Raw genomic sequence first — 22,660 nt, 5'->3', positions numbered from 1 at the left:
ATTCATAATTATTTAATGATAAATGAAATTCATCAATTGATAAATTAATCCATTAAAAAAATTCTAAAAAATAAGGAATACGTTACAAAATAATAAAAAAAATTAATAAAATCATCAAATAAAATTCATCAAATAATTAATGAATGAAATGTATAATTTGCGCTGCGATTAAAATCCTAAAAAGCTTTCAAACGATTTTCAAATGTGTACGAAGGCAAGTGCCACCAAAATATTTAACCGGCGATTAATCTCACTCGTATACAGAATGATTCAAGAATCAAATAGCGAGAGTCAACCGTTGGGGTAGACTTGAGTACATATTGTACCGAGTCTATACTTTCAAGTGAATGTGTGTATATAAAGCACACAGATAAAGAAAGTTTGTGTGACGGAGAGAGGGAGAACGATTTTCAACTGGTGAAAAGAGTGCCGGCGGTTATGAGTGAAAAGAGGGTAAACTAGGGAGGGAAAAAAAAAAATGGAAGAGGGAATGAGAGCGATGCTGACATTGCTTGAACATATTTGAGGTGCTTTACTTTCTTGCACTCGATGGACAAATATTTATTATTTACCCCATAATACACGCTATTAAATAGTGTGCTCTACATATTTTCTATCAATTAAGCGATACATTATCCAATTGAATAATAAATGCCAATACCAATTTTATCTTTTATCATTTAATAGCACTCCATATTAAGTTCGTTGTTCCTGAATTATTACTCCAATTTCTGTGATTTTATTATGAATAATTATAATTGTTAAAAAAATTAATCAATTGTTTCACGGGTTTTATTATTGTTGATCAATTTGCATTTAATTAAAATGATGTTTTAGGGGATTTTGGGGGATATTGTATAAGTGGATGAATTGGATTTTTTAATGTGCAGGGGGGGAATTAATTTAATGGGAAAAATTAATTTGTTAATATAAAGGTGAATGATTGGGTAAATTCAGAATGTGGTGGAGTGATCGACCCTTTATCATGAATTTTCTCTGACGATATCCTCGGTTTATCTCCTGTTATCGCCACTGATCGTGGAAAATCAGGGATGTAATTTGTTTGTCCATCATCGACTCGACAAAAAGTCAAACATATCCGATAAAAATCCAAACGAAAACGACAAATAAAAGGTGACAAGCTTGTTTTGCCACTCGAGTTGTGGCAGGTCATGTCAATAATCTTGGAGTTGTCTATTGTCACAAGGTCTCGTGATATCACAAAAGTCGAAGGAATATTCGGTGTTACAATATTGCCAACGAAAATTCGGTAAACCACTGGGTCTCGAGCGTTACTCCAAATATTATCAACTCAAACAACTATCCGAGTGCGACTTCCCACTCCTGAATCAAAAGTAAAGATTTGTTCGGCCAAATAATGGCTCTAGGTCGTGGAAAGAGTGAAATCATCGAGGAAAATGGAATGAAATAAATCGAAAAATGAAAAAATGGCGCGAGGATGGCGTTAGAAAAATTTCTGCTATTGGATTTTGCAATTTTTAATTAATTATGAGGTGGGATTTTCCCTGGGAAATCTTGGGGTAGATAAAGGAGATGATGGAGATGCGCGAGATGGTGGAGATAGGGGAGATAGGGGAGATAGGGGAGATAAAGGTCCTCGACCCCGTGGTGATAACGCACGATAGGAAAAACTCTGCACCTATAAATTGCAATGGGTTTTTCACGTTTTTTTAATTGATTTACTCGTGTTTGTTTTAACGTTTAGAGCCATTGAGATACCTCGGTAGTTTTTATCGATAATAATTAATCGATAAACACGTCGTATTGTTTGCACCCGACCTACATTACTTTGCGATAATAATCGCGCGGCGCACCCGGGGGAGAGTGGACGTGGAGAAAAATTATGTCAATAGCGATTGTCAATTGTAGGTGCACCTTGAAAAGTTCGAGGGGATGTTCGAGTTTTTTTTTTTGTTTTTTTTTTCAACTATTTCAGGTTGAAAATATGAATTATTAAACAAAGTCATTTCGCGGAAACTTTAACGAAATTCTTGAGCTTTTCCCTGGAATATTTTTATTTCAAGTCTAATATGAAGAGTTACTGTCAATTTGCATTGCATTTACAATAATTTTTTAATTTCCGTGATTTAAAAGAAACTAGATTATTTTTTTTTTAATTGAGAGAGTCTAATGAAAATTTGAAGAAATTCTGGAATTTTAGAAGAATTCCTTTAAATATTTTGGTTTCCAATGAACTTTGAAATTTCCTGAGTTTTATTTTTTAATTCAAAGAACTTTTTGATGATTTATTAATTTTCGGGGAGAACCGAGTGGAAATTTTCAATTCTATTCGATTTTTCCTGGGGTTTATAAATAAAATAGAAATTTCCACCATTCGCGGAGAATTCAAACAGGAATTTTACTATTCTTGTGAATTCCGGTTGTAAATTGGTGAAGTCTTCGCAGGAGACGCGATGATGAGAAATCATTTGGATGTCTATTTATTTCAGCAATAAATACTGACAAGATAATTCTGTTTACTTTATTGATTCGATCAGTAATTTGACGTTTCGCGTGAAAATATTTTCCTCTTTTATTTAAAGGGCATTGAGACAGACGAAGTATATAAACGCGTAACGTCGTGCCGTCGGTAAAATTTTCTAGGCCGCGCCAGGAAATCCTTGTGTTTTTCCCGTGTGTTTCCTCGTCCGTGCAAATAGAAAATTCGCGAATTCGTCTCGGGTGAATTTATGTGAGCGGAAAGCAGATATAACTGAATGAAGACGTGTTTTCCACAGCAGGAATCAGGCCAGGGGTTTTATAACGGCTGAAATATTCAGTTGCAACGAGTCAAGGATTTTTTCTACCATTTCTTTTTTATTCTCTTTTTGCCGTGGGAAATGAACTGTGAATTGAGAATTTTGGGTATGTGCGAATTAAATTGTTGGGAGAAGGTATTAGCAAGTGCGTGGGAAAAAAACTCCGAATTTTCTCCCTCAAAGCACGCGGTATTTTCTGAATTTCCTGAATTTCCAGAATTTTCATTTTCCACTTCTGCTGTTAAGTTGAAAACTAGGATAGGTGCAGTTTTTCGCTATTATATCGGAAACCATGGAAGATAGTGAAATTTTCATGGATATCTTTTTTGCAGCTCTCGTCTTTCTCTACAAAAAATGCAATTACAAAAATACCGCTATCTTTCTCTAATTCCGAGATATTCAGCATTTTTCTATCGGTTCCAAAGATTTTCACCAAAAAAGATAGAAAATCTTTTCAAAAGCGATTATTAATGTGCATTAAATTCACATTCGGCGATTGGTACTTCAAATTTTAATCAATTGAAATCAATTGACGGAAACAATTTTAATTCGCGGATTTTTGAAGTGCAGAGGAAAAACTGGAAATAAATTCTTTCCGATTTTCCTCTGGAGGTCTCGACGGGTAAAAAACGGGAAAATGGGAGAAAATAAAAAAACGGAGAGGTACGTAAAATAGAGAGCCATGAGACGAGTGTTAAGAGGTTGGTACGTTCAACCTTGGGGGTGTCTATTTGCGTAGATCCGAGATCGGACAAGTGGTGGAGCCTTTGTCGGGCCGTGAAACTGCCGACTCGTCGTGGGTGGGCTTTTCACCCTTCAATATCCCATACACCTTGAGCAATTTTCAAAAAAAAAGAAAAGTACCATTTAAAAACGAGCACCAAAAAAATCCAGCCTCAAAACCGCAATTTATTCCGTACCAAAATGAAATTTCCAAAATTTTCAAAAGCACAGAAAAATAATTTTTCGTTACTAATCGATTGTTTAATCATCCAATCGCTCCCTATGAACATAAACATTTATCATTTTTATAAATGCCCGTGAAAAGATATTTTTGTAATAATTATTAATCGATTATCGCGATTTTTTTGGCGTGACGGTTTTTTTAAATCGCGGATTCTCCCTCTGAGAAAAAATATTTTTCGAGAAATACGGGAAAGTGGCTGATGTTATTTATTTAAATATATTTTTCCACTAGGACAGGTAAAGGGCTTCAAAGGTGAGTGTTTACTCCGGCGTTGGACAAACAGCGGCACTTTCTGAATTTTCCAAAAAGCCCGATCTGAACTCGAATTCTCGTAGAAGTGGAAAAAAAATATTGAGCAGTGGCGGCTCCGACTTTGAAAAAAATGGTCTCCAATAAATGCCGTGTCATCGCGAACTCACGATTTTTTCATTCAAATTTCGACTTCCACTGAATTTTCTTCGATTAATTAATTATTTAAAAAAAACCAATCACTCTCCGGTCTCAGGACAAAAAAAACTGGTTGAGAGTATTGAAAAATTCGAGTAATTATTTACACAAAAAATATTCTCCCCGAATTTATCTTGAATTGAAGATGAATCTCCATTTTTTCATGAAAAAAATCTAATAATTCCGTAGAACAATAAAAATTGATGAAAAATATCCAAAATTCAGGTAATTAATCTCAAAAATCCCAAATTACTCGAAAGTCACCGCGTTTGTAAAAATGTTGCTATCCTCCCGAATTTTTTAATTAATAAAAATACCAACAATTCACGTAATAATTTTTCTGAATTCCTAAATAACTGGCAATTCAATAGAATTTATCCCCGAAAATGACCGCCGGTCGTGTCGTCGCGCTCTTTATTAAAATTTCGTCGTTCTCTCCGGATTTTTTCTTTAATTAAAACTCGTCGTTTTATCGATTTTCCCCCTTCATTTTATGACTTTGCTGGTGCGCACATTGAGGGAGGTTTTCAGGGAGAGGAGATTGCCGGCGTGCTTCCTTTGTTTTACGTAATTTCCGCGCCAATATTAGCCTGCGTCGTCTTCCTCGTAGTCCTCCGTTGTTACCATCCCGAAATAACCTCTCACTCTTTTCCCTCTCATCCTCACTCCGCCCCGATACCTATATTGGCTGTGTGTTCTCCGCAAACAGACCAATCAATACCAATCTCTTAACTCGAGGTATTACGCACGCGTAAGATCGTTCCAAGTACTCATGGCCTCTTTGTGGAAATTTTTCAGGAGTTGGGGCTCTACGGATTATTTCTTAAAAGAAACGAGAGATGAAGAAGAAAAACTAATAAACTGCGAGAGAAATTTAGCTTCACGAGTTTCTCCGTAAAAACGCCAGAAACTTGACGAATTATTTTGAAGTGTTTAATAAGGCGCGAGTCGCCATCTTGATTGAGTACTCCCTCCCCCAGTGCAAGGGGCTCTCAAGATGGCGGCGCGTCCACCTCGCGTGTTTCAACGATTACTATAATTATTTGACAACTTCAAATTACTCCGGATTCATTGCATTATATTCCTGGGGAGTGAACAATTTTTTATACTCATTTTTATGATGTTTCTTTTTTTTTATCGATGAGAATTGAGCGGTTTTATTATGTACCTCAGTCTGTTTTATATTTTTCAATTTAAGATTGCAATAAATGTTGTTGATTCAAGAGTTTGGAGGGTGAAAAAAGAAAATCTGTCGATAGATTATTATAAAAAAGGGTTTATCGAAGGAAAACGGAAATAAACAGTCTGTTGCACGGATGCGATGGACCATTTTGCCATCGAATCACATGGTCTGGTGCCCAAATATGTGTGAATGCACCCACGCGGGGTACATTCTCATTGAAAGCCCCGCGATTTGTTCTGGGGTGAGTTTTATGAAGAGAAAAATAAAGGGAATCCATAGCTCGGTCTTTCTCACCCGCAACATGTATAGTTAGCATTTCATGGGTCTTTATTCAAGGGTGTTACTACTGGTTTTAACGGGGGGAAAAGTGATCGTGCACCCCCACACTACTAAACGTTTCGTTCTTAAGCCGGATTTTCGGCGATCGTCAGTCTCCCTCGTCGGTTATTCCCTATAATACCTCGACATCAGTACCAGTCGTCGACGAGACGGGGGGTCTTGTCATCACTCCTCTAACTTTTTGCATTTCAATAATTTCTGTTTCAAATTTATCTCACAAATAAGAAAAAATATCATTCACGTCGATTGATTATTTTTAACTATTATCTATTAACGAATTTTTAAATTTTTATCAGAAGAAAAAATTAATTATTTCAAGAAAATTTATTATATTATTTATTTGTAATGTTGTAATGATGATTAGTGGTTAATTACGGATTAATTGGAGATTAATGAATTAATCACGATGGGCCAATTAAATTAAGAGAAATTGAGTTTTTATTTACTTCTTGATTTTGCGGAGGAAAACTAATTGAAGAGCAATTATTAATTAAATTGTATAATTGCTGTTTGATCGCAATACGAGTTTTTAATTGATTCGCGGTTTTTTGGTGGGATTATAGGGTTTTCGTGAAGATTATTGGTGAAGAAATATCCAGAAAAAGGTATTCCTTGGACGCTCAATGTCCAGGAGAGTTTGCGTCGAGGGATGGGCGCCACAAGTCGATTTATCGCTGTTCAAACAATTCGATATCGTCACGCAAACCCGTCTCCATATCACGACGCGCCCTGTAATACGTTATTCTATTATAAAATACCCCATGTGATACGCAGTTGACGTTTACTCGTCGGTATTTCCGAGGTACGAGTACAGGCGATCGATGCAAATGTAAAAATAATTTTTTAGTAATTTTTTAAATCTGATTGATCAGTCACTCGCTTTATTTTTGAATAATATTGTTGGCCGTAACACCTGCATTATCGCATATAAAAACAGGATAAACATTGACGCATAACAAACAAAAACCGACGGAATAATGAATTCCTACCGAATTGAGTTGATAATCTCGCGTTTATCCATTATTTACACTTTTAAATCGTCAAAAATCAACAAAAAATTACATCAACATTAACGCCGAGTGAATGAACATCGAATTTTCACGGGTTTTTCAGGTTTTCGCTATTTATTTCGCGGTTTTATCGTTTTAATTATTCATTCAGTATGAGTATGCGAAGTATTTCTTCATGGATGTCATTTTTATTTTTAATTCCTTCGAGTTTGGAATTTATTCTTCACGCGCAATTGAAAATTCAGTTGATTTTTTCATTCAGAAAACGGAAAAATTTAATGGAACGCTAGAAAAATATTTTTTTTATACCAAATTTTTCCAACAATAATAGGAAATCAGAGGATTTCACAGAATTCGTTCAATTAAAATTATTATCTATTTTGTAGATTCCCAATTCAAACGGGCGTAATTAAAAAAAAATTAAATTTTAATTGCAATTGGAAAATCCGCAAAAAATTCCGTGAAAATTTTATTTTTTCTCTTTCGTATTCCGTAACGAAAAGATTAATAGACTTTCAATTTTTTAATTGAGATATTTCATATGCGTTCGCAATTGTGAAAGGAAAAAATTATTTAATAAAAATAATGCGATCGTGAAAAATCAATGAATTTTCAATTTGTGAATGCAACAGTGATACAATCAACGATTCAACTCCGATCCATCTCTTATCAGTTGACCGCAGAGTAAATGCCGGGACTTGACCGAACCGAATCCATTATTCCACGTCATACCCGTCATGATGGATGACAGTGATTAATTATCCTGTCCTCGGTAATGCCATCAGTTCCCCCCCAGAAGCCGCGTATTAATTCCTCAGCCTCTAGCCCCAACAAAATGGTGAACGCAACAGCAAACTCGGATAGAAAAACACAATAACGCTGTTTAAAAAAAAAAATCCATGAAATATTTCTTTTGCTCTTTTACCCCGACATTTTTTCCATTTTTTTTTCGTTGTTTGTTTGCTCTCGCCATATTTGCAATTTTTCGCCAACTTTTTTTTTATGTTTTTCTCCTGTTGTGTGCGTATCTACTGTAAACAATAGTGTGTATATTCGTTTTTTTTTTTTTTTCCGTCCCTTTCTATCCTCGCAACGTGCCATGGAGAACGGACCATGGATTTGCGGCCAATGTCCATGGAACTGGGGAGAGAGATTGGAAGATCGATTTTTTCATCTCCACGTGGAAATTAATTCCCCCGAAAAACATATTTTCGCGGGAGTTTCGGAAAATTTCTTTTTTTTTTGGGATTTATTGATGAAAAGCACCGGTGCCAGTTGATTGCCGGGAAAACACTCAAGAACTGAAATACTTCTGGTAAATTAATTTACTTTTGCTGAGTATATTTACTCGGTAAAAATATTATTTCCTGGGATTTTTTAACGAGAATGTTAATCAGTGGAAATTCAGGGAGATTGGCAATTTAATTTGAAAGATTTGGAATATTTGATAAACATATTCGGAATTTATTTTTGAGTCATTTCCATTTTTTAAATGGCAATCGATTCATTTATTTATATTCAATTAATCGATTAATTTATTTATATTCAATTAATTTGTAGATCTGGGATCTCAGGATGACAAAAATTATAAAAAATATTGAATATCTAGTTAATTATCTCCCTGAATCCCTGAATTACTGATAATTCAATTGATTTTATTCTCAATTATTCCCGAAATGATTAATTAAATTATTGTCAACAAAAAAATTGTTGCCCCATCAATTAATTCGTAATTCAATCAATTAATTTCCTTTTAATTCAATGAAATCCCGATTCCCTAGTATCAGAACAATAAAATTAAATAAAAATCCCGAGAATTCCGAAAATGACTCTCCTAAATTCGTAAATTCCCGAAAATTCAATTGAATGATAACCCAATAAATTCCGCCATGCCTGAGTGAAGAAAAAATGGAAAAAAGCGAAAAACTTTATGGCGCGGCATTTGAATGAAGAAATAAAACGTAAAAACCGTGAGTAAACAATGAAATAATCCATTGAGTTGTCGAAACCTGTCACGGATAATCGTAAGCGTGATCCTATTGTGATAATAATACAGAGTAATTGGGCACCGAGGGTTGCCATCACGAGAAAGCAACATGTGCGTCCTGATCCGTCACACCTGATCAGCAACCCCTGATTTTCCTCCCCGAATTAACAGCAATTTATCCCATACCCACAACACCCAACCTAATTCCATTCAACTCGAATTAACCCAGAGCTCACATTATTTTTTACTCCGCTCAATTCTCATTCCTCTCATGTACACGCAAACCGCAATTGAACTCGTGTATGTGCTCTCGGCTTGTGTCGGCCATGTTGTACCGAGTCTGCGTACAAACTGGCAAGAAAAGTATAGACATCAATCCAGCGATTGACTAATTATCCGAAGGACAATTAAATTCAATTGAAACGATGAAAAATTATCGTCGACATTTTTGCGGAATTTTCCGGTGTCGGTAATTAGGGGAAAATTGTGGATAGAGCGCGGGATTGGGCGGGGGCGTTGGAGGGAAAATGAGGAAAATGGTCGAAATATTTCCGCGGATTTCTCCGCGTTTCCCTTATCGCACATGCGCACAATGCGCGTCAATATCAAACCGAATGGCCTCGGTCATGCTCGGTACCCCCTCCTTTTGGTTTACGGATGATGGAAAATAAAAAAAAAGGGAAAGTACTCTGACTCACCCGGCCAACCAGCTCTCGAGGTGATATCCAATGCCGTAGCGATGGCAACCGCTGTATCCTGCACTCTCTGGCGTGCGCCAACTCTCCACCTCCTGGTGGAAAAAAAAAATTGGGATAGAGCAGGAAAATCATGACGACAATGTGAGGAAGGATGAAGTCGAGTTGACGGGGGTGAGGGAGAAAAGGAAATATCGGGCTTTGATGATGCGCGGGGAAAATTTCACTCCGGAAAATGAAGACGTCGGGGAACTTATTTCTCTCTTTTTTTTTTTTTTGGTGGAAAGTTTTTCCTCGGAGAGTTGAAGAGACAGTCGAGAATTTTTAGATTTTCCGGGAGGGAAAAGGCTAGCGGAAAATTTCCGGGGAATGTAGTCGCGTGATTTGCATTATTTTTCGGAATGTAATTTGTAATTTGTAAATTTCCAAATATTTGGGATTCACTCAGGAAAAAATGAAAATTCGAGAATTTTTTAGTGGAGATTCTAAATTTCGAAAGAATTCTCTGTAGCTGGATGAAAACGTCGATTTTTTATTTAAAAATATTTAGCAGTATTATTAAATAACAATTTAATTAACCCTTTTTATTTGATCCTTTCGTCACTTTATATTCCGAATTTCCAGTGAATATTTCTGCAAATTTTCCGAAACAGAAAATTCAAAAAAATAAACCCTCTGGGTTGTGCATTTTCCTAGCCCAGAGGCGTTAAAAAAAAATGTCCATTGACAGAAATTCTTGAAACAATCGAGACAGTTTAATAATGCAAATGCCCTCGAGACGAAACGCTGAAGACACCGACGGCGTCGCACCTCCGTCTTTTTTTCAAGTAAAAAAATTGTCCCGAGATGTAGATAAGTGCCAATGAATTCCAAATCCCTCGTTTGAATTCTTTATAATTCCCTCCCCTCATAATGGAAAAATGATAAAAATCCCAGTGATACCTGAGTCGACCATTAAGACCAAGGATTACATTGTGATTAACGGTAGCAGGACCTTATTCCGTTTCTGGCACACTCCCACATAATCCCTTAACGAAAATTTCAATTTCTCTCGGTACCTAAGTAAACGAAAGCCTCCATACCCCTGATTTGCCCACCCAAAGTCCATTGGAGTTTGTCTTCCCTCGGAAATTTCGTGAGTACACGGGATACAAGCATATATACACACTATATTCACTAGACCATTTCAGGGAGGCACTCACTCTCACATACAATTAAAATCCTAATTATCAAAATTTACATTAAATTTAATTTTCAAAGAGCGACCGATCAATTTTATTGATTTCAAATATTTAATTTCCCGATGATTCGGTGGATGGAAAATTACCCAATAGCTTGTACTTCTGTTGAAAATTCATATTTTACCGCGGAATTGTTGTTAATTATATTTTTATATTTTATATTATTTTTATTTTTATTTTTAATTATATTTATTGAAGATTTATTGTTCATGGAAATTTAGCTTTTTAATTGATAAACATTTATCTCTCTTGATTAAATGAAAAGTTTATTTATTTTAATATTTCCGTAGTAACAAATAATTAATTCAATTAATCAATAATTTATACGTTAATATTGTTCCCCTCTCCGGTTTTTATGTCGACATGTGTTTTATTTCGTTTGATTAAAATTTTTTAATTAAAATTTCTATATCAAAAAGATTATTTATTGTCAATTATTTGGATAATATTTAAACGTAAGTTTGGGGGAAGGGGGGGAAGGGGGGGGGAGGGGCGATGGGTATCACCTCTGAACTCACCTAGATGTGTATGTATAATGTATATATCCCTGGCATATCCCCATCCCCTAGGGTTGGCATATCGAGCGGGTTGTCATGGTCTCGACACATTGCACACTGCAATCCTCAGGTACACACACTCACTGCCACATCGATGTACCCTCACACGAATTCTCGCGCATGGCGCACTTTCCCGATGTACAGATCGTCTACAACAAACCCGACGATTATATATAACCATAGATGGCATATGACTGACTCTCTGGTGGCGCGCGTATGAGTCCACGAGTGTGTACAATCAAACATTGTTCATGATTTAGTCAAATATTGGCGAAATACACAACTTTGTAGTGCCTCTTCGTGTATCTACCTATGTATCATACCGAATAATCCGCTGGAGATTGCGCCCCGATTGTCCACTCGTTAAAGTTAGACGAGTGCCACAACTCAGAGATTCATTCATTTTTTTTATCCACCATAATCAATCACTAATTATTCCTTAAAGCCACAATTATTTATATTTTAGTTTCAAACACTCGGAATTTTACGGTGCACATTTTTTCATCAATTTCGGTTAATTATCCAGGAATAATTTGATTACGAAATGTATTATGCCTCGGAGTCAAAGGAAGGAATATTTTGTTTATGGTGAATAATCATGATGGGATAAATATTTCATCGATAAACAAATTCCGTTCATTCAGTTTTCCGAGTCGTTAAATTAGTAATTAACATTTTTATTTAATGTACACGAGAGAATGGATTTATTTTTATTCGCGAGTGATGCGTCGAACATTTAATATTCGAAAATATTAAATAATTCAATCCAGTCGCAGTTAATTATGTAAAAAAATCGTACTGCCCTGCAATTAAGTCCATAAAATCATTTCCACTGATTAATAAACCATTTTTATCAATCAATCAATGTACAGCATGATAAATAAATATTTTTAAGAGTAAACGAATGAATAATAATGAATTGAAATGAAACTTTGGAAAATGGGAATATCAATTAAGTCAATGACAACCAATAAAATATTCGTAGAAATACGTGGATTTATTTTTTTAACATGTACATCATCTCCTGTGTGGCATTTCAGATATCTCAATTTGTTGCATTTAATAAACAAAAGACCTTGAACTAATATAAGAACAGGTGGGTGAGTTCAGTGAACATTCCATTTGATGTGAATAATAATGACGATGGCCTCTCGTAATTATACTCGATATAATAATATATACAATTTTATCAGCAGTCGTGGGAATCCCACGGGCTTCAATCAATCCCAGATTTATTTTATCCCTAAATATTCAATTTGATTATCAATTTCGATGATTAACGACTGAAGTTACCCGAGAATTCTCAAAACTGCGTCATCTATTCATTACGCCTAATATAGTTATCAGTTTGCTTTAAGATTCCATTTATTTATATATTTATATTCTATATATATTTATTTATAATATTTATATAACTCTTCGTAACATACAATAATAATGTACATTATACACGTTACGCTGTGCGACTATCTACATTTTTCATTATCATACAAAAAAACATTGGGACGTTGCCCGGGGCATCATCCTCTCGTTATCTTACCAATAATAATTTAATAATAAACAAAACGTTCATCCTCATTTTGTGGTTTTTGTTTTTTCTGTTTTCCTTTCGCACGAATAATTATCACAATTTTCGCTTTTTGCATTAATATTTTAAAACATTTACAACCGCAAGTCTTCGAGCACCGATAAATAGCTCTTGATAAAACGATAAGTCTCAAACTGTCGGAGACAATGAAATATTCCGGACGGAAAGCCAAGATTTTTCACCAGTACTCAACCAATAGCCTCAAGTACAAAGGAATTATTCAGAATTCATTGAGATGTTAGTGCGTAAGAGTAAAATAAAAATTATAAAAAGACAGCTGATAAGCGGAATTGCTCATGACTGCTATCACCAGCAATCTCAAAATCCGATATGAGATATCAGGATGACGAGTCTTGGGCCGAAAAAAAAAATAAAACTTGTACCAAGAAGTGCGCATTGAATATTCAAAATAAATATCGGTATATCAGAATATAATGCAATCACATGAAACATTAGTGTAACCACCGAAAATATCGTACTCCTGGATGACGAGACAGTCGAGACATTAACGAACACTCTTTTATTCACTGAGAGCAACCAGTGACTCTGCAAAAAGCCAACAGCGTATCGTTATCAGAGTCTAATAATTATCGAATCATGAAGAAAGCCTTCAAAACTCCGGGCTGTTGGCTCTTGATAATGTATACCACTTGATCACCTAAACTCGTGAGTAAGATCCAGGATCTTGATCATCATCATCATCATCGTCAGGTTCCTCGACACCAGCGATAACGTGCCAGCTGACGGGTTGATGCTCATTACGTGCAATAAGATCAGTCCTTGATCTGTCATCATCGTTGATGATTGCGGACTGATGTGCCGCATTTGCGGTGACTCAGGCAAGTGCATACGGATGTGTGGCGTGATGTCACAATCCAGCAGCAGATGCTGATGGTGGTGGTGGTACACTGCTGGAGCTCGTGACACTGGTTGAATAATGATGCAATGGACTCTGATAATAATCCTGATGATGATTCGCCATGTTGTGCATTGCCCCAGGATTGCCACCGGTGTGCATTCCATTGTGATGATGATGATTTGGTCCAGCTGAATGAGGATGAGGATGATGGGGTGAGCCATAATTGGCGTAGCTCTGGTGTAGCTCGTACATCTTGAGATCCGGATGTTTTCGATCTTGTGCGCCAGGTGATGTTGCTGCTGTTTCACCTGGTAGTAGCCTCGTGATGCTGAAGGGATGGCTGGCAGCGGTGTACGGTGGTTCCTGCTTGAGACTTCCCGTCATGCCGTGGTGAAGGGCCGCTGGGTCCGTCAATAGGTGTGGATGAAGACTCCGGCCCACCATGGCAGCCAATTCATCGTGTGCAGCACCGAGATCAGGCCCAAGTAGACCACCGATATCCGTCGTATCGCTCTTCAGGCTGTGATGCTGGTGAAGGCCCGTCGCATGGTGATGGTGGGAAGACACGAGGGAATGCAGATCTTTGTCGTCGGGTTGTTGAACACTGTGATGAAGTGGTGTCTTTTTGCCATGACCTAGATCATGGGAGTTGGGACTCGTGTGACCAGCACCGTGATGACCCGAATGGGGATTCTGTGTTTTGGTTGATTGCCTCTGGTGCTCCTTCTTCTCGTCCTTGAATCTCTTCTGGCGACGGAGATAGCAGCCATTCTCAAACATATTGCCACTCTCTGGGTGGAGGGTCCAGAAGGATCCCTTTCCTGGTTTGTCCGGTGTTCTGGGGACTTTGACGAAACAATCGTTGAAGCTCAACGAGTGTCTTATCGAGTTCTGCCAGCGTTGCTGGTTCGTTCGGTAGAATGGAAACAGATCCATGATAAATTGATAGATCTCAGAGAGTGTCAGCATCTTCGTCGGGGCATTCTGTATGGCCATTGTGATAAGGCTTATGTAAGAATATGGTGGCTTGGCGTGGGTGTAATTTCTTCTGTAAGATTTGTCGTTTCTCGCACGTTGGAGGGCCGAATTTGGGGAATCTGGCTCGGTAAGTGACAGAGGATCACTCCTCACACCACCAGCACCACCCGCTGTTATCGATGGATATCCGACGGCACCCATACACGCGCTTGCACCACTCATCGCTGAACTACCATAACCACCCATACCACCACCACCCATCGATGTCATTCCCATTGAGCTCATGGTGCCCATATTAAATCCAGCCTGAAGACTTGAACTCTGGGGACTACAACTCGGTCCAACACCAACACCCATCGACATACCCATCGATACACAACCCATTGAATTTATCGAGCTGTATGTCGGCGCCATACTTCCCATACTAGACATCGCTGCTGATGTCATAGCACCTCCAAGGCTGCCAGCCTCGCTGTACAGCTTCTGCGACTGGAGCATTGTCATTTAGAACTACCTTCGTTAATGACTCGTCTCAAAAACCAGTTCACCACCGTCAAATCAATATCATCAGTTCAAATAAACAATCCATTAATAACTTCACAATCACCAATAAACATTAGTCCACTTATCAGTTCCGGGATCAATCCGTTCCTCACGTATCTCCACTGACCCACTGCTCCAAGCGCAAACGTGTTAAACAAGAAAAAAATGAAAAAAAAAAAAGCAAAAAAAAAACTTCCACAAACACTTTCCACCGAAAGCGGTGTAATTTGAAAATAAAAGGATAGTCCACGGCTGCTGTTTCACTAGTAAACTCCGAAAACAATGGGCCGATGTCACAGGCGCAACCAGTACTCGATGACGCTGTACCCGATAGGGGTAATTGTTGTTCCAACAACAACTATATAACACACGTAAGGGTACCGCAGTTGTTATTTGCGGGTGTTTGAGGCGTGCGCCCCTTTTCTCACTCACTCACTCTGTGTGTAGTGTGGATGGAGGCCGGTTAGCGAGTGTACTCCGGTACTCTTGAGCCACCGAGTCTTGTTCAAACAATCCCCACTACTTGTCCACAGCCGAATGTCTGTAGCGAGGAAGAAGAACCGCCCTGTTCGCCACTATCCGCCAATCCGGGTTGTTCTGTCCCCCGTTGCGAGGTGATCGAACCAATGACCGGTGCCTTTGGGCGGTGACTGATGGCACATCGGGCACCTACGCCAGGTCCACACGCCCTTACTGCACCCTCAAAAGGTACATCTGCTTCACCAGGTACAGCTCTCTCTCTCACGCGCATGCTGCCAGGTTAAACCGCACCATTCGTGTGATGCGCGCGCAACTGGGGGAATCCCCCCGGTACGCCTTGCGCGCCAAAAACCGACGGTTCGGTCCGCTTGCGTAATTTCGCAGCGACGTCGCCGTTTTAACCGACGTCTTCAACGTCATGTCAACTGACACCGCGTATGAAGTCTCGGTGAAGTTGAAATAAAAACGAAATTGCCGATAGGCGCGAGTGAATAGATTTTTTTTTGAAAATTAGTTTTAATGCGTGCTGTTTGTCAGCCGACGGAGGAGGCGCGTGATTGTCATCAGAGGATGGGGCAAATTCGAGATAACAGAGGTTAGTGCAATGTACTTGTTGTGTACTTAATTACTCATTATTCACTGGGGAAGACGTGAGGAATTAGACTGGCGTCAGGGCACGTGATCGGTTGGGAGAGATTTAAAATTATGGGTGGAATACACTTATTATCGGGGATGGGACTGTTGTACCTGTAGTTTATGGGGGATTAGTCTACAAATACGCAATGGCTATCACCGAATATCGATCTTGTGGTTTTGCATCACAGGGACAATGGATAAGCCTCCGGTTTTTGTTTTCCTTCTCGTCTCCGGACATCTGAAATCCCCCCGGGGGCACAATGAGGTGCGGGAAAATTTCGGGTATACCTGACGAGTTTTATTTCACTATTTTTTTTCTTTTTTTTTTCTCACTGTCGGTTATCGATGGGTCGAGAGTAATTGAACGGGAGGCGCCTGGACATGACGCCATAAAACCGAGAAGCCCGGAAATGAATGTCTGACGAGCCGCAGAATTAGCACCAACCCCACGTTCATGGACGTGAATTAACAACCCTGGACGTTTGTTCTCCCCCTCCTATTCGGGGCTCGATGAGGGAAATAGGAGGTATGATTTTTCTATCGGCTGGAGAAAGGACAACTATTGGAAAAAAATTCATTTCACGATTTTTCGATCGGCGAAACTCATTTGCAATAATTCCTCCATGAATTCTCCATCAATTAACCGATTTTATCATCTATTTAAATATTTATTAATTGATATTAATATATAAATAAATAATAATGTATATTATTAATATTTATGAAATATCAAAAATATCAAAGAAATTATTCGATTTTTAAATAATAAAAATAATAATCATAAAATCCATGAAAAAATTCCTTTTGCATACATTAGAATTATTATTGTTATTATTATTATTATCAGTGGTATTACTTCCGGTGACGGATATCATGGGTTAAAGATAGCGTCGGAGAGTAATCGCCTAGGAATTCCTTCGAAGAAAATTCGCGTGATAACGAGAAATCCGGACTTCAAAGAAAATCGACAGAATGCCTCAGCCCGAAAATAATAAAAATAGAAACCTCTTCATAACCGAGTGTGTGCCCAGTTATCACCGGTGTTAATGTGGTTTGGGCCCACCCAAGTCGGGCCCAGGTACATAAAAATTTACCGGAGTCCCCAGCGTTATGTACTTCAAAAAACCGAATTTCATCCCCGAAAATATCCCCTCCCAATCGCGCAATTAACATTTTTCGATAATTTAAAAAATTACCTAGCGTCTTGTGTCACCGTTTTATTTTGTTATAATATATCATATAAATTGAAGAATATATAATATATATACATTAAATATTCAATTGAAATTTAATTGAATATATATTTTATATATTTTTAATTTAATCGATTGAAAATTTGAAAATTATAGAAAATGTTTTTTAAACTGAAGTATGCGCTAATTTAATTTTTAAACTAATTAAAAATTTTTAATTATTGCCTGGACATAATTTTCTTTAAAAAAGAAATGAGAAAGTCAAAATAAATCCCGAAATAAATAAAATTATCGTCGGTAAAAAATAAACACTCATCCTCTACAATCGAATTGTCAAAACCTCAGATTCCCGGAAGATAATCCATAATCTTCGGTAAATAATAAATCGTCGGTTAATCGTCAGCATATCGAGGAACGATCATAAGAAAATAAACCAATCTGATTTCAAATAATAAATTCAATCGATCTAAGATGAAGTATAAACACAATATACGTCGCTGTTTGCTGGGAAAATAAAAATCGAATTCTGCAAACAGTTTGACTCCCGTTGAAGCAGTAAAATATGACAAAACAAAGAAATTAAATTTCAACTCCGAAGGGTTAAATTCGCACGGGAATTCGCATGGGAATTCGCACGGGATTTCCAGGGGAAGTCGCGACTGCAATAATCCCCAGACAATTAAAACAAACCAGATAAATTTACGATAATTATGGATTTTTAAATAAATCTTTAAGACTCAAATCCGAACGTAATGGGATTAATGTCAGTCCTCAGTTTGTCAAAACATCTTTTCAATTCGTATTTTTGTAAAAAATTTCAACTCCGAAGGGTAAAATTCGCACGGGAATTCGCACGGGATTTCCAGGGGAAGTCGTGACTGCAATAATCCCCAGACAATTAAAACAAACCAGATAAATTTACGATAATTATGGATTTTTAAATAAATCTTTAAGACTCAAATCCGAACGTAATGGGATTAATGTCAGTCCTCAGTTTGTCAAAACATCTTTTCAATTCGTATTTTTGTAAAAAATATGTACGTGACCGAGAGGTTCACCTGACTATTCCAGTCGGAAAAATTGACTCCGAGAATTTGAACCGGGGAAAACCATCTGATTTGTTGTTAAATCCTTGGAATAACAAATCTATTCCAAGTCGGAGGTGAAAAACGTGAACCTTTTTCGGTAATCATGTGCGACAGGTACGTTTTCACGTCTCGAGTGGCCCTGAAGTTGTTTTTATAGGGCAGATGGGGATTTCGGGACGAGAGAAAAAAAAAATGCCCAACACGTACGCGATGCGAATAAAAATATTTTTTATATATCCCTCCTTTACCCCTGATATCCCTCACCCCCTATTGTCAGGTTGGAAATCAATCTGAATGGATTATGAGGGATTAGTCTGTTTTTATTGGAGAAATTCTGGATTATTTCGTCGGATTATCGCACGGAATCCGAAAAAATTTAAAACTCAAAAGAAACAAACCGCTGACTATCTCTTGACTCTGTAATACTCCTGTCAAAACATTTGCGTGATGAATAAACCGATTGCATTTAACGGAAAAGAGGTCATTGGGGGTTTTCTCGGGTGGAAAATGTATTGGCGGGTGTGAAAACACCTAGGGAAAAGCCCCTGGTACCTGGTTTGTGGACCGGATTAGAAATCTTCTGATATAATCCAGATTTTTCAGATTACTACGGGGAAAATTGGATGATCTCTTCTACTCGTATTCCCCATTTTGTTTTTACTAATTGGGGAAATGTAATTGTGAATTTTGGTAATTCTCCCGGACACACCCGCTCTGTGTAAATATTCGGTGGATTATATTTGAATTTATTTTGAAATTTTTCTTTTGATTTTTCATTTTTTTGAAAATTGAATATCAAAATGGATTTTTTCGAAGAAATATTTTTTAATTGTTAATTGCAATTGTGATGAATCATTATAAACATCGGACGTTTAATCGGTTTAATCCGTGAGATTTCATTTTTTTAATTCTAATTGTTTATAAAAAGAGTAAAAATAAATTCCTCGTCAACAAATTCCGTTTGACAAAACCAACACTCTCCAGTTTTCCCGAAATATCGCAAGACCCAGAAGAGATATCAAAATTTTGATAACTACCTTTTTTATAGTACTCATCGCATTCTACAAAAAAGCTAGATATGAAAATTTCGTTATTTCCCGTAGATTAAGACATATTCCGAAAATTTGATAATAATGAAATTCGACTTTACCCGCCATCACTTTCCGATTTGGCTAAAAAAAAATGGTAAGCCCCTCCAGCATAAAATAATGAAAATATCGAAATATGTCACGTATCCCCACCGGTAAATTCCCCCCGAAAAGAAGAAAACAAAAAATCGAATGTGCTTTATCAAGGCAGAAAAGAGGCAGACGACGGAGGTAACGCGTGCCTCAGCGTAGTTTTCCCAGATTTGCAACCCCTGGGTTCGTCTATCTCAGGGTTTCCACCCTCCCTCATCCCTTTCGAACGTAAAAATAATAGACTCGAGTTTCACACTCAAGCCACCCACCCCCTCGATTTATTTTTTTTAACTGCACTAGAAAAATAAGGGCGAGATAACGCGTACCGAGTTCTCACGTGGAAAATTCCATTCTATTTTTTATCCAGGGGGTGAGTGAGTCATTTTGCTCGTGTTTTTTCGTGTTTGCGGTTGACGTAAACATGTTGTAAATCAAGATGAGTCAAAATTTGTGGGACCTGTTGGGATCACGAGAGAAACGCCCCCGTGAGGCGCCCCGTTGTGACACCCCATTGACTATTTTATGGGGCTCTTTGTTACCAAGTACTTATTACTCACCTCGTAAATCCTATGCGTAATTTATTTTCAATGTCTTTCAATTGGGTCATTTTGCCTGGGGCGTGATGACTCTGTCTGGTCATTATTCAGACATTTTTCCGGAAACGGTTTCAACGCTTTACCGATTTTCCCGATTTTTTAGATTAAAATTGATGAACAATTAAACTTTTCGGATCAATGGAAAGTCATGGAGAATCCTAGAGTTCTATTCAATGATTTTTAGGGTTCTATATGAATTATAATTAATTATATAAATTAATAAATATGTAAATATCAATTATAAAGAATATCCGAATTTGCATTGAATATATTTTTATAGGATTCACCATTTTGTTTTTAATTAAACGTTTCAATTTAATATTAAACATTTCAATAAATTCCCATTTCAATCAATTAATTATCAACCGTAAAGTAACAAGAATAATTAAAAACAATGAGAATTAATTGAATTATTCTTCGGAATCCTCAGATAATTAGAAATTCAATAGAACTCCTTTATTTTCCTAATGAAATTAAAAATTCCAGCTGTCAACCAAAAAGTGAAAACACAAAACTAAAATTTTACCGAATAAATGAACAATTGAACTTTTCTCTTCAATGATTTTTAGCGTAGAATATGAATTATGATTAATTATATAAATTAATAAATATGTAAATATCAATTATAAAGAATATATGAATTTGCATTGAATATATTTTTATAGGATTCACCATTTTGTTTTTAATTAAACGTTTAAACATTTCAATAAATTCTCATTTCAATCAATTAATTATCAACCGTAAAGCAACAAGAATAATTAAAAACAATGAGATTTAATTGAATTATTCTTCGGAATCCTCAGATAATTAGAAATTCAATAGAACTCCCTTATTTTCCTAATGAAATTAAAAATTCCAGCTGTCAACCAAAAAGTCAAAACAAAACTAAAATTTTACCGATTAACCCCGACAGTAATAGTAATAATAATAATTCCAGAATTTCATAGGAAATGAAGTGCAGGTGTTGGATGAGTCGCGATCAAATGAATCGAAAATTAGCACCGATTTTCCCCCCCTTAAAAAGTTAACTCTAATTATTCTTTCTGTACGTATGACTCGACGGATTCCCGTGGGCACATTTCAATTATCCAATGGTGGGGTGAAAACCCCCGGTTTTTTCGGTATGTAATCGTATAAATACATGTACAATCGATCGATTACTCGACGCAACGAACGACGCGATGGAAATTTCAACCGGAAACCCGTGGAAATAATAACCCCGGGATGGGACAAATTGAGGAATGAATAATTAAACGTATTTTGCATTATAACGCAATCACAAAACTGCCAATCAGAGAGTCATTAATTAATCAATGATTACAAAATGAGAGATTAAAAATCCATGAAAATTCATTCTCGATTTATCCGTAATTATCAATCAGCAGTAAAAATCGATTAAGTGAATTAATCCCGCGATTCGTCGATTTGAATTGTCGAGTCCGGATGTTGAAAAGAGAAGATTAACAAACGGAAATAAAAATTTATTAATAGATGATCATGATAATGCACGGAAACTCGAGTTTATGATTTAATTCTCGAGTTTTTCCTCGGTCGTTGTAAAATAATCACCGATTTATGGCGGCGGTGTGGGGCTTTTACCGTCGGTAGACCTCAAATAAAAGGGAAAAAATTTGAAAACAGGAAGGTAAAAAAAAATCTAAAGATCAGATAAATTTCCCGCCAGTTGGAATTTACATGGTCTTTCAGACAGTCCAAGCTTTCGATATTTATTCGCAAATTATGTGGAGAGTAAAAGACACGGGGAATTCAACGAGTTGAGGGTGTCTCGTCACAGGGTCGATTATGTCAACAATAAAGTTCAGTGGTTCTCCCCGTGTTTATGGAGCTTACTTGTATGGAACATCAATTCCGAATTACCAGTAAGCACAACGAAATTATTATTTCCCCCTTTTTTCATATTTTATGTGCAATTACTCGCAATTAAAAATCAGTTCTTTCCATTTATCTGATTTAATTCGCAAATAAATCACAATATCAATTATGGTTTTTAAATATTATAATCATTTTGCTGGCATTAAAAAAATGGCTTGACGATTTGAAATCCAAAATTAAGAATATGAGAGCAATTGAAATATTAACGAATTAATAATTCAATTGATAATTGCATTTTAATTTTAAATTTCATTATAAAAGGCCAATGAATTTCCTCTAATTTTCTTTTCTGCAATTGAAAATCAGATTTTTATTGGATTTTCAAATGAAATTTCTGTTTTTAACTCAAAATTTCCAGAGTAATTCCCCAATAATCCAAAAATGACTGAATTAAAATGGAATATTTCCAAATATTTCTG

The 22,660-nt window shown here is 36.7% G+C and overlaps 2 protein-coding genes and 1 long non-coding RNA gene across 7 annotated transcripts in view; 1 reads left to right on the top strand and 2 right to left on the bottom strand.

Moving 5' to 3' along the window:
* LOC105268618 (uncharacterized) overlaps window positions 1-22,660 on the bottom strand; it is a 72,087-nt gene that overhangs the window by 39,956 nt on the left and 9,471 nt on the right. Inside the window, exon 5 of one of the 5 annotated variants that reach the window (XR_892350.1) lies at window positions 9,412-9,503. The exons of the other annotated variants lie outside the window; for them this stretch is intronic. The gene's annotated coding sequence lies outside the window, so the exon portion shown is untranslated. The remainder of the gene's footprint in view (window positions 1-9,411; window positions 9,504-22,660) is intronic. 5 annotated transcript variants of the gene reach the window in all.
* Window positions 12,204-15,685, bottom strand: fkh (fork head). Its single transcript, XM_011308313.1, has one exon. The coding sequence runs from the start codon at window positions 15,133-15,135 to the stop codon at window positions 13,663-13,665; it is 1,473 nt and encodes a 490-aa protein (XP_011306615.1). The 5' UTR covers window positions 15,136-15,685; the 3' UTR covers window positions 12,204-13,662.
* Window positions 16,026-22,660, top strand: part of LOC105268617 (uncharacterized) — an 8,676-nt gene continuing 2,041 nt past the window's right edge. Inside the window, exon 1 of the long non-coding RNA XR_892349.1 lies at window positions 16,026-16,249. This is a non-coding gene — a long non-coding RNA (uncharacterized lncRNA). The remainder of the gene's footprint in view (window positions 16,250-22,660) is intronic.

This window comes from Fopius arisanus, unplaced genomic scaffold (genome assembly GCF_000806365.1).
Source record: "Fopius arisanus strain USDA-PBARC FA_bdor unplaced genomic scaffold, ASM80636v1 scaffold00059, whole genome shotgun sequence".
NCBI classification, from domain to species: Eukaryota; Metazoa; Arthropoda; class Insecta; order Hymenoptera; family Braconidae; genus Fopius; species Fopius arisanus.
This window is presented reverse-complemented; position numbering and strand designations above follow the sequence as displayed.

Bases quoted from the DNA above. Each gene is read 5' to 3' on its own strand.
- fkh (XM_011308313.1), bottom strand. From the start codon at position 15,135: ATGACAATGCTCCAGTCGCAGAAGCTGTACAGCGAGGCTGGCAGCCTT.